The 15,535-nt window shown below is 40.9% G+C and overlaps 2 protein-coding genes across 5 annotated transcripts in view; one reads left to right on the top strand and one right to left on the bottom strand.

Moving 5' to 3' along the window:
• The window catches only part of ENPP4 (ectonucleotide pyrophosphatase/phosphodiesterase 4), a 171,018-nt gene that overhangs the window by 144,718 nt on the left and 10,765 nt on the right, over positions 1 to 15,535 (top strand). The window lies entirely within an intron of this gene.
• The window catches only part of RCAN2 (regulator of calcineurin 2), a 305,985-nt gene continuing 292,155 nt past the window's right edge, over positions 1,706 to 15,535 (bottom strand). For all 4 annotated transcript variants that reach the window (XM_062186216.1, XM_062186217.1, XM_062186215.1 and 1 more), the window contains one exon: positions 1,706 to 4,140. In XM_062186216.1, the coding sequence (XP_062042200.1) occupies positions 3,980 to 4,140 (161 nt within the window). In that variant the 3' untranslated portion in view covers positions 1,706 to 3,979. The remainder of the gene's footprint in view (positions 4,141 to 15,535) is intronic.

Genomic DNA, 15,535 nt, shown 5'->3' on the forward strand with positions numbered 1-15,535 from the left:
GCCATTGGTGATAATGGCTGGTATCTAAGTCTTACTGACTAGGCCCCATGGAGCTCCACTTGGCACCAGGCAGGTCCAGAGGCTACATCTGTAGGCATTGGCCAGGAGAGAAGGACCATTAAGATCTGCCCAGTATTAGGGTTTTAGAAGCCTGGTACTGAGTTCTAAACCACAGCCCTATGATCACTTTTGTGTCCCACTCCCCAGTAGCTGGAATTTTACCCCTGTATGCCTAAGATTTGGGGACTGCTAGTTGAGGCAATGCCTTGGCTTCTCAGCCTGACATCAAATTCAGTCAAGCCTGTATCTCACAGTTTCAGGGCTCTACATTGTCCCTGGGTTGTGAGCCAGGCCCATACACAGCTGGTGGTGATACATGTTGAAGTGAGTCCGTTCTTCCAGGACAAACGTCTCTACCTGATGAAAGTCTAGAGGCTGCATGTATAAGCACTGATGTTGTGATTTAGGATCTTTGGCTTTATATTTCTTACTGAAATAGACCTGGCACAGAACTCCAAGGCAAAGTCCAACACTCACTTTCCTTTCCTACTCACCACAGTGGTTGGAGCCCAGAGGAAAGGTGATGGAGGCAGTTCATTGGCTGGCTGTTTGTGAAGGGTCCAGCTCAGTCTATGTGCTATGGATTGGGAACAGATGTCCTGGGGCTCTGTCTAGCACTTGGTTTTACTATAGTGGATCTGGTACTGGGTGTTCAACTGAAAAGTCTCAATTTTCCTCTTTCTCCAAGTGGCACTTATTGGAGCTGCAGGAGGGTTAACACTGGTAATTTTTCTTTTCTGTCTTCTGCCAGTCTTTTCCTACTATTATACTAAATTGACACTGTGTTCTCACCTGGCATCCTTAGCTCTTGCAAAGGTAGCTTAATGAGCACATATCCATTCAAACTGGTGTCTGTAGGCACATGATTCCCTGAACAGCTTATTCAGCCACCATCTTGCTTCACCTCCCTTGAGCATCTTTTTAAATGTTTAAAGGTCATTTGAGCATTTTGAATAAATGTCAATTGTCTATACATTTGAAGTGCCATTTTTAAGCATTTTGACCATGTTAAAAAAATGGTTCATGTGTCTCTTTTTCTTGCAATTCTTTTTTACATTTTGGATACACATTGTTTAACATGTACCTCAAATATCTTCTCCCAGTCATAGGCTTTCCTTTTCATTCTCCTAACGGTATCATTTGATAAACAGAAGCTCTTTAAATGGGATCTAATTCATTCATTTTTAAATATTCTGATAGTGCTCTTTGTGTTCTGTGTAATAAATGTTTGCCAACTCGGTCTCTTCCAGTGTTCTTCACTAAATAATAGAGTGGGGAGATGTGAAAAAGAGTTCTTAGAATTCCTGAAGGTGGCTTAGACTTGGCAATAGAACAAACTCCCCTAGTTCCCTTATCAGAGTCCAACCCATCCCTCCAGGATTTGCTCAAATTTTTCTTCCTTGAAGAGATGACCACAGCCTGCCTCCCACATGGCTCGTTTCAGGAAGAACCCATATGGGTCATCCCCTCTGTTGGTAACTTCTAGGAGGACCACAGGCTGAACTGCACTCCTCTGCAGTCACCCCTTGAGCATGCTGGACTCAAGCACACAACGCAGAAATCACAGCACACGGACAAAGAGTCATTCACCAGATATATTTGAAGTCTAAGCTCTTTGAGCTATACACGTGCACAAATGATTCAGTTAGTGGAAATCTTCCCCTTCCCCTCCATATTTAAACTTCTCAAACTTAAAATAGTGCTAAAGAGGCTTGCATAATGTGCATCATGGAAATGCTGAGGCAATTCTGACTTCCCCAGTGCTAGGAGGTTCCATTGAGAAACTTCAAGGAGTCCTCATTTCTTAGCACTCCCAGGAGCTCTTCGTCCTGTCCACCCTGAACCCAACCTAGTGAAGGAATTTTCTGATCTGAGACATGTAGCAATAAATTTTACTAAGACTGAACCAACAGGGTCATGTGCTCCACTGAGTTTAATTTATGACTCCATGGAACAGTCACTTCAACTTCATTACAATGTCGGAAACATCTGATGTATATATTACAACATTTAAAAATCCTTTTTAAACATTTTATCTCATCTGGATTTCTGTAGAACCTGCATTCTGAAAATTCAAGATAGCTTAAAAATTCATACGACCTGCAGGTGGCTGAGAAGAGAGTCAGCCTGCCCATGGTCCACTGTTGTATTTCTGAGAGTAATATTTCTTCACTAGAGGGCATTGCATCTCCACCAGTAAGCGTGTAGTCTCTTTGGCTAAGAAAACGCCCAAACGCTCCACAGCAAAGGAAAAGTCAAAGCATTTGCTTATTATATACTCCTCAGATTCTATTTTTTAAAGGAGTCTTCATTGTTCTTTTGGAAACTCAGGATTTTACAAGCAATGCTCTCCTCAGTTTTGCCTGTACTGTGTCCAGTACTATATTGCTATATTCACAGTAGAACGGACTTTAATTTCTGAGTGATCAGTCTATGTGTTAAGTTCCTGATGAAACTAGCATACACCTTAGTCCAAAACCACAACCATCCTTCAATCAGTTGGCTGTGTCATTGTTCTTGTGTGTTTTTCTGAGGCTTGGGTAAAGAGAGTACTTCCCCGACTCCATCATAATTTGTATTTGCATCTAAAGGAATTCACTAATGTACAGGAGTAGATGAGGCCTGGCACATGGAGCAGAAGGTAATGGTTCTAAAGGTGTATCTTCTGTAATGCACTTGGGGATAGAGAAATAGAAAAATCACATACAACGAAAACAAATGGTATTTTTAAGCACTACATGAGCAGGACTGGCATACGTTTTTCTATCATCGTTCCCTATTTTAATATTCTTGGCTGTAGTACATTCTGGAGGTTTAGCTTTAACTGACACTTGCATCTTTATTTAAAAACAGTGGTCTTGATAGCAAAGATATTGGCTAATCATTTTTATATTGGCATGAGACGTTTTTGTGCCCTTTCAAAATTCAGCATTATCTGTAATAGAGTGTAATAATATCAGATTATCTGTATTAGTCTATGAATGCATTCATAAGCAATGCACATATTTTCAAGCAGCTAATGGTTGAACAATCACTAAATAAAAAACATCCAGATTTTAAAAGCACAGCTGAAACATTTGTACAAGTATACAAAGAGGAAAAAAAATCATTCAGACACCACGAAACTTTTGTAATAAATAGGTTTGTCTGAAATTGATCTCTACCACTCTGGACAAGCCTCCCCCATGAGGCTGGGAAGATCCACACGGAAGTGGTAATCAAACTCTATTGAGGAATATCTTTGGGGCCAAGCTCAGTTTTGCCTCCAGGAATTTTAACAGAGCCATGAAGAATTGACTCAAAATAGTGAATCTACCCAGACTGGTTGAGCTGGGTGATGCTGATAATTTTCCTAATCTAGGGTAGGACATGGCTGGATGCTGACAATCTGTGGCTTGTAGAATATCCTCAAACAATGAAAATAAATGCTGGTGATCATGCATGTCCTGGGAATGTTGGGATGCAGAGGACTGAGTGAGACCAGATAGGGAAATCTCATGCAGTCAAAGTCAAGTTTATATATGGTCCTATTTAAGTGGCCAGGAAAAAAACAATACACACTTCAGGACTGGGACTGAAACAGCTCACAAACAACACAGGTGCTATTTGTCACTGATGTCTCTGACTTGGATCAACATGAGAGAATGAAGATATAAGCTGTGCCGATTGTTTAATAAGAAAATACTACTTTTTTCCCTAGAACCTTCTAAATAATGGATTATATTTAATGGGTATGATATGATCAGGAGACATATCACCTTTTCCTAGCCCTTTTGTCCAAGAGGCTTGATTACAAGGAAGGAATCTCAAACAACCGAACACCCAGGGATTTAAAGGCAATTAATATTTTTTCAACAAACAGGGGGAGAAAGCATGATAAAGAGGAGACAGGTATTATCGTCAAGATGGAGCAATGAGCTCAGTTGGACACAGAGGGTGGCAGGCCAGGACGCCGGGTTTGGATGATTTTTGGCTTTGGGGAAGTCTTTGGATCCTCTTCTTCCTCTATGTCACTGTCACACACATGCACGACGACACTTGGGGTGGACTCAGTCCCTGCATGGAGCTCATACTTCTCTCCTGAAAAACAGGAAAAATGGGAATGAGGAAGAGGGAAGGATTTCAAGACAGATTCTTTGGGTGAGTTTTCTTGGGAGGTGAGAAGAACATTTCACAGTATCTTTGGGAACCTGTGATCTTATGCATGGTCAGCATGGTCAGTAATAGGAAAATGAAATAAGATTAATCTGTCATGGAACCCAGCACTACTACTTACTGACTGCACAATCCTGAATATGTCACAGAGCCCTCTTAGCCTCAGCATCTCCAACTGTCAACTTCTGAATGGTACCTCCACTCCATAGTTCTGTGACAGGGACTAAATGGGTCTGGAAGTCTCGACTTGTTAGTTTCTCCTCTATTTCCCAGCCTTGCAACTAATTGTTGAGTCACCTGGAGGCAACCACTTCATGCTTTTCACATTTTGGATAAGGTATTCCAAGTTTCCCTCCAGCTGGCCACCTCTCACAGCTGAACTGCCCCAGGTTAGACTGAGGAAGGATCATCGTTTGCCCAAGTCTTGCAGTGGCTACTGGGTAACTGGGTTAGAAATATTGGCAATGCCCTTTCCGGTCCCAAGAGTCAACCATACCAGACTTGCCCATTATACAGTCAAATCGCTAGTCAGCCAACCAGCTTCCTCTCTGTGTTTGTTTCACTTCAGTGGGTGTTGATTGAGCATCTCCATTGGTCTTGCCCATTTCTGGCCACAAAAGCTGCAAAGCATAACAGAAGGTATCTGTGTGCTTCATGAGAGCGCAGCCCAGTGGTGGCACATAAAAGCAGAAAGTGGCACAACATACGTGGTGGACATTAGGGTGGCAAAACATGCTAAGGATAATGGCATCACAGTATAGGGAGCAAATATTTCTGAAAGGATTCTCAGTGGAGGTGACAGTTGACCTGGGTCTTAAAGATAAGCAGAAGACCTGTGGGTGGTGGAGCAAGAAGAAGAGACATTCCTAGTTTGCAGGCTTGTAAGTGTTCAACCTTACTATTGACACACTCATCTAAACCTTCCAACATCCCATTCTTCACTCTTTATTCTTTATCAGTCAGCAGAAAAATTTCTAGAAGCAATGTCTCCCAGATATCTTCTAAATTTCTTACACTAGAACAAAAAACTGCATAACCTCTCATCAATCTTTTCTAACCTTACCTTTGTGGAGTCCCACTTTGCATTGGTCAGACTGGTTTACCTTTTGATCTCTAGTCATGATAGCTATATTCTTATACCCACCAAACTAGCTACTTTTAGTTGGCATAATCTTGCCACCCATGGAGAGTTCTCTCAGTCCTGCCCTATTTCTGGGATCAAGTTCAGCCAACAGCACCAAGTCATGGAATCTTGCTTGCTCTGCTGAGTCTTTTGTGGAGACTGGATAGCTGGAACTGGTATGGCCATATCAGTACTATTTGGTATAGTACTGGGGTACTATACTGGGGTACTATTTATGTGCTACTGGCTACAGCGAGGTAAGCATCAGTGGTGACAACAGCAAACTGCCACAAGGCACAGTTTTAAATTCTGAGAATGAGGAGCACTGATTATGCAACATGATCCAAGTTCTTCTATGTGTGGCAGGGAAGGATACAGACATGTGGAGTCAGCCATTGTTGTGCTTGAGTTGAATTCAATCCCCTAAAAGATGTTGAAGTCCTAACCTCCACTACCTGTGAACATGACCATATCTGGAAATAGGGTCTTTGCAGATGATCAGGTTCAGATGAGCTTATTAGGGTAGGGTCTATTTCAATAATATTGGTGCTCATATAAAAGGGGAGAGGGAGATTTGGACACAGATGTCCACTCAGGGTGGAAAACACCCTGTGAAGATTAGAGTTACACTTCTAAAAAACCAAGGCTCCCAGAAGCAAGGAGACAGGCCTGGGACAGATCTTTCCCTGGCACCTTCAGAAAGATCATGGCCCCGTGTACACCTTGACCTTGGCCTTCTAACTCTCTAGAACTCGGAATCAAATTTTTTGTTGTAAAAGCTACTCTATGGTACTTTGTTGGGGCAGCCACACCCTGCTAAGAATACTTCCTGTTAGGAGTCAGAGCAGTCTCTGTTGATGCCCCTACCCCTGTCACCCTGCTGTGTAGAGTACAGACTTTCCTGGTAAAGACAGCAAATATATCCTAAGGATGGCGTGTTGTTGCAAGTTCACCATTTCCCTGGGTATCATCAGCAGTAAAAAGGGCTAGAACCAGCCAGACCATTGACGTATGCCTGATTAAGACTCCATGATGTAATGTCTAGATTTGGTGAGTAGCAGGCAGGTAGAAATGTATCAACAAGTATTAAATCTGACACAAGCAAGCTGAATACAGCCCGGGTGGAGAACGTCCGGCCTGAGGCCATATAAGGTCCATGAACTCATTTAGTTTGCCCCTACCAAAGCAACTGCAGGTGGATTTAAAATTCAAGAAAACTACAGCAGGGTAATTTTGAGGTTGGTAATTTTGTAAAACTCAAGAATGATATTCTACATCTCTAAATGGCCCTTGGCAGAAAAAAGGTTCTTCACCCCTGGCAGGAAAGGACAGTGACAGAGCAGGAGACCCAGGGCAGAATCAGGAAAGAGATGCTTTGCCAGAGCCATTCATGCTATACCCTGCTGTCCTGCCCTGGGGGCAGGTATTGAGAGTTAGCACTAATTTAACCATACCATAATACACATAAAGTTATTACAGACAGTTCCTCACTTATGATGAGTAAACTTACAATTATTTTTGACCTCATGATGATACCAAAGTGAAGCCATACTTTGGATTTGGATCTTTTCCTAGGCTAGCTATATGCAGTATGATCCTCTCTTCTGATGCTTTCTGCAGTAGCAGTGAACCGCAGACCCCAGTCAGTCCTGTGATCGTGAGGGGAAATGACCGATACTCAACTGTACCATGTTGCTAAGCTGGGATGCTTGGTAGGTTAAACTAACTGCAGTTTTGACTTAATGATATTTTCAACTTAAGATAGGTTTTTTTTGGATGTGGCTTCATTGCATGTCAAGGGGCATCTGTACACAACACAGATGTGTAGTATTGATGCTGCAAAAAGTTCACTTAACTATGTGGGTTCCATTCTCCCTAACTTAGTCATTTTTTATCCGAAGTTCCAAGGTAAAAGGATAAATCAGATATTTCTAGGGATGGGAACCTACGTGAAACTCATCTGAGTATTACATAGAATAGCTCTGGGCCAGGGGTAGGCAGATCTGATTGCCAGCATCTCTGAGCAGTGATTCTCAGACACCTGCCAATGTCTTGGAGATACTTGTTAAAAAGAGAGCTCGGCAATATGGAGATGCTATCCTGCAGGATCTGACTTGGTGGAGTTTACATTTGTCCCCAGCATCCTAGGTGCTTCTTGGTGTCCCTGTGTCTGAGTGGCCGCTATGTTGTTTTGTGTGACAATAGGAAGCCTTTCCTCTCTTCCACTCTGCACCACAATTTTTCACTGGACAATGGGAATGGCGCAGGAAGAGGGTTGTTGAGGGAGGCAAGGAATTGTAGAGCAGTTCTGTGCACTCCCAGGTACCAGCATTCGTTCATTTTTGTTTCAAGGAGAACAGCAAGTCACTCAAAGTCCCACAGCAAACAATGATTGCATCTATCACACCCAGGGTTTCTGGTATTTGTCTTGCTTCAGGAACCCTTAGCAATTATGAATGAAAGCCATCTTCAGAGAATCAAGTGACTTTTGAGGAATCAAATGAGATGGCTGCTCTTGTTTTTGTGCATAGGGTTTTTTCAAGTTCTGCCCTTTGGAAAAGCAACAAACTCCAGTAGGGTAGCAGTCCCATTCACTGCTCTGCTGACTGTGAGTGCAGGGATGCAGGGGGCCTTCTGTCACCCTCCTCTGGGAAGAATGTGAACAGGCAGATGGCCAGAGCCAGGATGGAGGTGGTGGCAACAGCAGGGACCCAGGCCAAAGCACTGACCCAACACCCTGCCCCTTCCTTATCTGCTGGCAGAGAAGATAGCCTTTTCAAAATTGTAGTAATATACAGATGAGGTAATTAAGAGAGTACCTGAAATATAATGTATCAAAGTGAAATAGACATTTTGAGATTTCATGATTGTTTATAGTCCTTGTCTGTTCCATTGAGGAACAGTGTTTCTTTTTTTTCTTCTTCTTCTCTTCATACTATTTGTTGAACTCTTTTACTTAGAGTAGGGTTAACACTACAATCATTAAGTATACTGAAAACAGACCTTTGTAAAAATTAGAGTGGGAATGCAAGAAGGAAGGGGAGGAAGTGTTGGAGCATGGGCAGAAGAAAGGGTGGGGGGAAGTGCCACTATGTTCCTAAATCTGTATATATGAAATATATGAAACTTTAATAACTTAAATAAAATTTAAAGAATATACCTAGCAAAGCTAGCCTTTTAATCAGAACTTTTGGATTGGATGAAGAACATTCAACTAAAGATACCTCCTATTGTGATGTGTTTACCACTTCAGAAGTGGCTGCTGACCTCCCAGAATGGATGTGCTGGGGGCTACCTTGGGATGGGAGGGTCTGGCACAGGTGTGTAACTTATGTGCAGGGTACAAAGCAAGGCTCACGTCAAGTTAATAAAGGCACTGTGCCTGGTAGTATTTTATTGTTGTGATCCTATTAACTCTGACATTTCACTGTTCTATTTTTGGAAACTTTCTTACTATCAAAAATCCAGTGAAGCTTAACAGCTGCTGAGAGCCCCATAAAATAAAAAGAAATGGCTTTGGTCTTGCTGGATTGATTTTTCTTTTCTTGGCCTCTTTTTCCCTTTGGGCTTCAGCTAATTCCTTCACCATGAGGGCTGACGTCAATTCTGTCATCATGCACAGGGCCCAATTGAATTTGATCAGGACAAGGAGCCTATTGGACCTCATCCACACTGGGTGGGCAGGTCCTGCCATGGTGCAGAGGGGATGGCTGAAGCTGAACAGCCTCGCTTTTTGTAGGTCAAGGAGAGGGTTCCTCTGTAATATGTTCATTTCTCTACTGTGCACAGAAAGCACCAAAAGTTGCACCAAAAATGCATTCATCAGGAATCTCCATCTACCCCCATTTAACCATTCCCAGTCAAGCAAATGAAACCTCCTCTGCTACATAGTCAAAAGGTAAATCCCACTCCTTGGAATAAATTTGGCAAACAAAAAAGCCATCTGCACATTAATGTTTAATGCAGCTCAATTCACAATAGCTAAGACCCAGAACCAACCCAAATGCCCATCAACAGTAGACTGGATAAAGAAATTATGGGACATGTACTCTATAGAATACTATACAGCAGTCAAAAACAATGAAACTTGGTCATTTGCAACAAGATGGAGGAATCTGGAAAACATTATTCTGAGTGAATTAAGCCAGTCCCAAAGAAACAAATATCATTTGTTTTCCCTGATCGGCGACAACTAACTGAGCACCAAAGGGGAAACCTGTTGAAGTGAAATGGACACTATAAGAAACAATGACCTGATCAGCTCTTGTCCTGACTCTAGATGTACAATGTAATACTTTATCCTTTTTAGTATTTTGTTGTTGTTGTTGTTCTAGTACTATTGGTTGAACTCTGTAATTAACACACAATTATTCTTAGGTGTTTAAATTTAACTGAAAAGTGATCCCTGTTAAATTTCAGAGTGGGAATAAGAGGGAGGAGATGTACAATTTGGGACACGCTCAATCGGACTTGCCCCAAATGGTGGAGTTAGAAACGTGCCAGGGGATTCCAACACAATCCCATCAAGGTGGCATGTACCAATGCCATCTCACTAGTCCAAGTGATCAATTTCAGTTCACAATTGATCACTCTGATAGGTCTAAGATTCAAAAGGATCACACAAACAAGACTAGTGTCTGCTAATACTAACTGATAGAATCATAAAGGGAAAAAACGATCCAACATGGGAAGCGGGATACACAGCAGACTCATAGAATGGCAGATGTCCTAAATAGCACTCTGGCCTTAGAATCAGCCCTTAAGGCATTCGGATCTGGCTCAAGAGCCCATGAGAGTATTTTAGACATGGAAAGCCAAGACACTCTGGAAAAAAAAAAAGCCCTAAATGAAAGATCTCTGTGAGTGAGATCCCAGTGGAAAGAACGGGGCCATCAAAGTGGGAGGTACCTTTCTCTGAAGGGAGGAGAGAACTTCCACTTTGACTATGACCCTACCGGAATAAGATTGAAGTCGGCGAACCCTAAAGGCTTCCATAGCCTTGGCAACTCATGACTAGAGCCTAGGGAGATTACTGATGCCATAAACAAGAGTGTCCAATTGTTAAATCAACAACAGAAGTCACTGTGTACTTACATTTCATGTGGGATCTGTCCTTAATGTGTTGTCCAATGTGAATTAATGCTATAACTAGTACTAAAACAGTATTTTTACACTTTGTGTTTCTGTGTGGGTGCAAACTGATGAAATCTTTACTTAGCATATACTGAATCGATCGTCTGTATATAAAGATAATTGAAAATGAAAAAAAATAAACGGTGTTAAATTGGAAATTGCATAGAAAATAATTTTTTAAAAAATGTCATGTAAGATCTCTCTCCTTAATGTGCTGTACACTGTTATTTAATGCTATAACTAGTACTCCAACAGTATTTTTCAACTTTGTGTTACTATGCGGGGGCAAACTGTTGAAATCTTTACTTAATATATACTAAACTCATCTTCTGTATATAAAGAGAATTGAAAATGAATCTTGATGTGAATGGAAGGGAGAGGGAGTGGGAAAGGGGAGGGAAGTTATGGGGGTGGAGAAACCATTGTAATCCATAAGCTGTACTTTGGAAATTTATATTCATTAAATAAAAGTTAAAAAAAAAAAAAAAACGTTAAATCTGCAGGGCCGGCATGTGGAACAGTGGCTTAAGCTGTCGCTCGTGACACCAGCATCCCATATTAGACTGTTAGGTCACGTTCAGACCATTCTGCTTCCATTCCAACTTCCTAACTACGCACATGGGAAAGCAGCAGAAGGCACACCAAATAATTCAGCCCCTGCTACCCACCTGGGAAACCAGGATAAGTTCCTGACTTTGGCTTGGCCCAGTCCTAGCTGTCACAGTTATTTGGGTAGAGAACCAGTGGATGCAAGATTGTCTCTCCACTCCCCACAGCCCTGTGGTTCTACCTTTCAAATAAATACACAAAATAAATCTTTTGTTTAAAAAAGTAAAATCCTCATTCTTGCCTTTGGAACTTACTGAGTCTTGGCCACTGTTCAAAGTAAAGTCCAACTTTCTGTCTCCTCTTTTCCCAAGTAGGTGGAGACAGGTTTGTGACAAAGTCCTGATACCTGAAAGTCTAGAGGAGGGTGTGAAGGTGCTCAGGGGCTATTTCCTGTCCTTGTGCTGACCAGGAGGCTGGAGGTGGTGGTTCTGGCACAGTCACAGAGCAGTTTGGTGGTGACCATTCGTCCAACGGCCACTGGAAGTTCTCCAGCAGCCACATTTGTCTTCTGGGCCATGAGTTTGTCCATTCTTAAATTCTTTCTTAATCAGTGTGTTTATGCACAGTTTGTAAAAATCAGCACAATTCACATTTGATCAGGTTGGGAAGATGATGCAGAGCATATATTTGTGTATCAAAGCAGAATTGATTAGTTCTTGTTTTTCTAAGTCTTCAATATGCATCATTAGATATTTGGGACATTCCTGTTTTTAATGTAAGCACATAATTCTATAAACTTTCCTCTTAATACTGCTTTTGCTGTATTTTACAGATATTTTGATATGTTGTGTTTTCATTTTATTTCATGAAAGTTGGTTTTCCTTCAGCCAAACTAACTCTTTTGGTTAGTGAATTTAATCCATTTACATTCAACATTAGCATTGATAGATAAGAACTGAGACCTGTCATTTGTTGATTGAATAATGACTCTACATGCTCTGTTAGTGAATTTGATGGTGTCATTTTTTTCAATGTATAACAATTTTTTTCATAAATATAACTTTAGGGATATAGTGATTCTTCCCACTGTACCCACACTCCCACCCCTCTTCCTCCACCCTCTCCTATTCTCATTCTTATTTTTTTACTAAGTTCTATTTTCAATTAACTTTATACACATGATTAACTCTATACTAAGAGTTCCAGAATTGTATGGGATTGTATGGGGAAAAAAACCTGTTCCTCAACAGTAGAGAAAAGGGCTATTCAAAGTCATTACATCATTATTGAAGTGTTAATTTCACATCTACAGATTACCTTTTACGTGCTCTATTAGTTATCACAGATCAGGGAGAACATATGGCATTTGTCCTTTTGGGATTGGCTTATTTTATTAAAGATGATGTTGTCCAGTTTCATCCATTTTGTTGCAAATGACAGGATTTTCTTTGTGTGTGTGCTGTGCAGTATTCCATGGTGTCCATCTCCCACAATTTCTTTATCCAGTCTCCAGTTGACAGGCATTTGGGTTGATTCCATATCTTTGTTATTGTGAATTGAGTTGCAATAAACATGGGAGTACAGATCACTCTTTCATATGCTGATTTCACTTCCATTGGGTAAATTCCCAGGAGTGGAATGGCTGGGTCATATGGTAGGTCTATATTCAGTTTTCTGACATATCTCCATACTGTTTTCCACAGTGGCTGTACCAGTTTACATTCCCCCCAATAGTGGATTAGGGTATCTTTGCCCTCACACCCTCAACAGCATTTGTTTGCTGATTTTTGTATGACAGAAGAGAACACTCATGTGTTTTTGATTTACATTTCCCTCATGGCTAGTGTTCCTGAGGATTTTTTCATGGTCTGTAGGCCATTTGGATTTCCTCTATTGAAAAATGCCTGTTCCAGAGCCTCAAGTGATCACTACATCATAAATAAGAGTATTAATTGTTAAACTGACAACAGGAGTCTTTATTTAGGGGATCCAAAGAACTCTACTAAGAGACTATTGGAACTCATAGAAGAGTTTGGCAAAGTAGCAGGATATAAAATCAATGCACAAAAATCAACAGTCTTTGTATACACAGGCAATGCCACGGCTGAGGAAGAACTTCTAAGATCAATCCCATTCACAATAGCTACAAAAACAATCGAATACCTTGGAATAAACCTAACCAAGGACGTTAAAGATCTCTACAATGAAAATTACAAAACCTTAAAGAAAGAAATAGAAGAGGATACCAAAAAATGGAAAAATCTTCCATGCTCATGGATTGGAAGAATCAATATCATCAAAATGTCCATTCTCCCAAAAGCAATTTATACATTCAATGCGATACCAATCAAGATACCAAAGACAATCTACTCAGATCTGGAAAAAATGATGCTGAAATTCATATGGAGACACAGGAGACCTCGAATAGCCAAAGCAATCTTGTACAACAAAAACAAAGCCGGAGGCATCACAATACCAGTTTTCAGGACATACTACAGGGCAGTTGTTATCAAAACAGCATGATACTGGTACAGAAACAGATGGATAGACCAATGGAACAGAATAGAAACACCAGAAATCAATCCAAACATCTACAGCCAACTTATATTTGATCAAAGATCCAAAACTAATCCCTGGAATAAGAACAGTCTATTCAATAAATGGTGCTGGGAAAACTGGATTTCCACGTGCAGAAGCCTGAAGCAAGACCCCTACCTTTCACCTTACACAAAAATTCACTCAACATGGATTAAAGACTTAAATCTACGACCATCAAATTATTAGAGAGCATTGGAGAAACCCTGCAAGATATAGGTACAGGCAAAGACTTCTTGGAAAAGACCCCAGGAGCACAGGCAGTCAAAACCAAAATTAACATTTGGGATTGCATCAAATTGAGAAGTTTCTGTACTTCAAAAGAAACAGTCAGGAAAGTGAAGAGGCAACCAACAGAATGGGAAAAAATATTTGCAAACTATACTACAGTAAAGGGTTGATAACCAGAATCTACAAAGAAATCAAGAAACTCCAGAACAACAAAACAAACAACCCACTTAAGAGATGGGCCAAGGACCTCAATAGACATTTTTCGAAAGAGGAAATCCAAATGGCCAACAGACACATGAAAAAATGTTCAAGATCACTAGCCATCAGGGAAATGCAAATCAAAACCACAATGAGGTTTCACTTCACCCCGGTGAGAATGGCTCACATTCAGAAATCTACCAACAATAGATGCTGGAGAGGATATGGGGGGAAAGGAACACTAACCCACTGTTGGTGGCAATGCAAACTGGTTAAGCCACTATGGAAGTCAGTCTGGAGATTCCTCAGAAACTTGAATATAACCCTACTATACAACCCAGCCATCCCACTCCTTGGAATTTACCCAAAGGAAATTAATTTGGCTAATAAAAGAGCTGTCTGCACCTCAATGTTTATTGCAGCTCAATTCACAATAGCTAAGACCTGGAACCAACCCAAATGCCCATCAACAGTAGACTGGATAAAGAAATTATGGGACATGTACTCCATAGAATACTATACAGCAGTCAAAAACAATGAAACCTGGTCATTTGCAACAAGATGGAGGAATCTGGAAATCATTATGCTGAGTGAATTAAGCCAGTCTCAAAGGGACAAATATCATATGTTCTCCCTGATCAGTGACAACTAACTGAGCACCAAAGGGGAAACCTGTTGAAGTGAAGTGGACACTGTGAGAAACAGTGACTTGATCAGCTCTTGTCCTGACTGTTGATGTACAATGTAATACTTTATCCATTTTAGTTTTTTTTTTTTGTTCTAGTACTAGTGGTTGAACTCTGTAATTAACACACAATTATTCTTAGGTGTTTAAATTTTAACTGAAAAGTGATCCCTGTTAAATATAAGAGTGGGAATAAGAGAAGGAGTAGATGAAAAAAGAAAAGAAATTAACAACAGGAGTCACTGTGCACTAATTTCCCATGTAGGACCTCTGTCTTTAAAGAGATGTGTTATGAATTAACAGTAAAACTTGTTCTCAAAGATTTATTATCTTTTAATGCATTAAGTGGAAGATATTCTTATGTCTCATAAGTTTAAGTTATGCCTAAGTGTCCAACTCTACTGCTTCTTTTCTTAGGTGTTCCCTTAATTATGATAAAACTTGTTCTCAAAGACTTACTTTCTTTTAATATATTAAGTGGAGAATATTCTTATGTCTCTAAGTTATAGTTATGTCTGTGCTCACAAAAGATGTGTCATTCTTGGGTGCTTCTTTAAACATAATTAAGTTTCTAAAGAAAGTGAAATTAGGCTGGCGCTGCGGCTTACTTGGCTAATCCTCTGCCTGCGGTGCCGGCACCCAAAATTCTAGTCCCAGTTGCGGTGCCGGATTCAGTCCTGGTTGCTCCTCTTCCAGTCCAGGTCTCTGATGTGGCTCAGGAAAGCAGTGGAGGATGGCCCAAGTGCTTGGGCCCTCCACCTACATGGGAGACCAGGAGGAAGGACCTGGCTCCTGGCTTTGATTGG

This window comes from Lepus europaeus, chromosome 3 (genome assembly GCF_033115175.1).
Source record: "Lepus europaeus isolate LE1 chromosome 3, mLepTim1.pri, whole genome shotgun sequence".
Taxonomy (NCBI): Eukaryota; Metazoa; Chordata; class Mammalia; order Lagomorpha; family Leporidae; genus Lepus; species Lepus europaeus.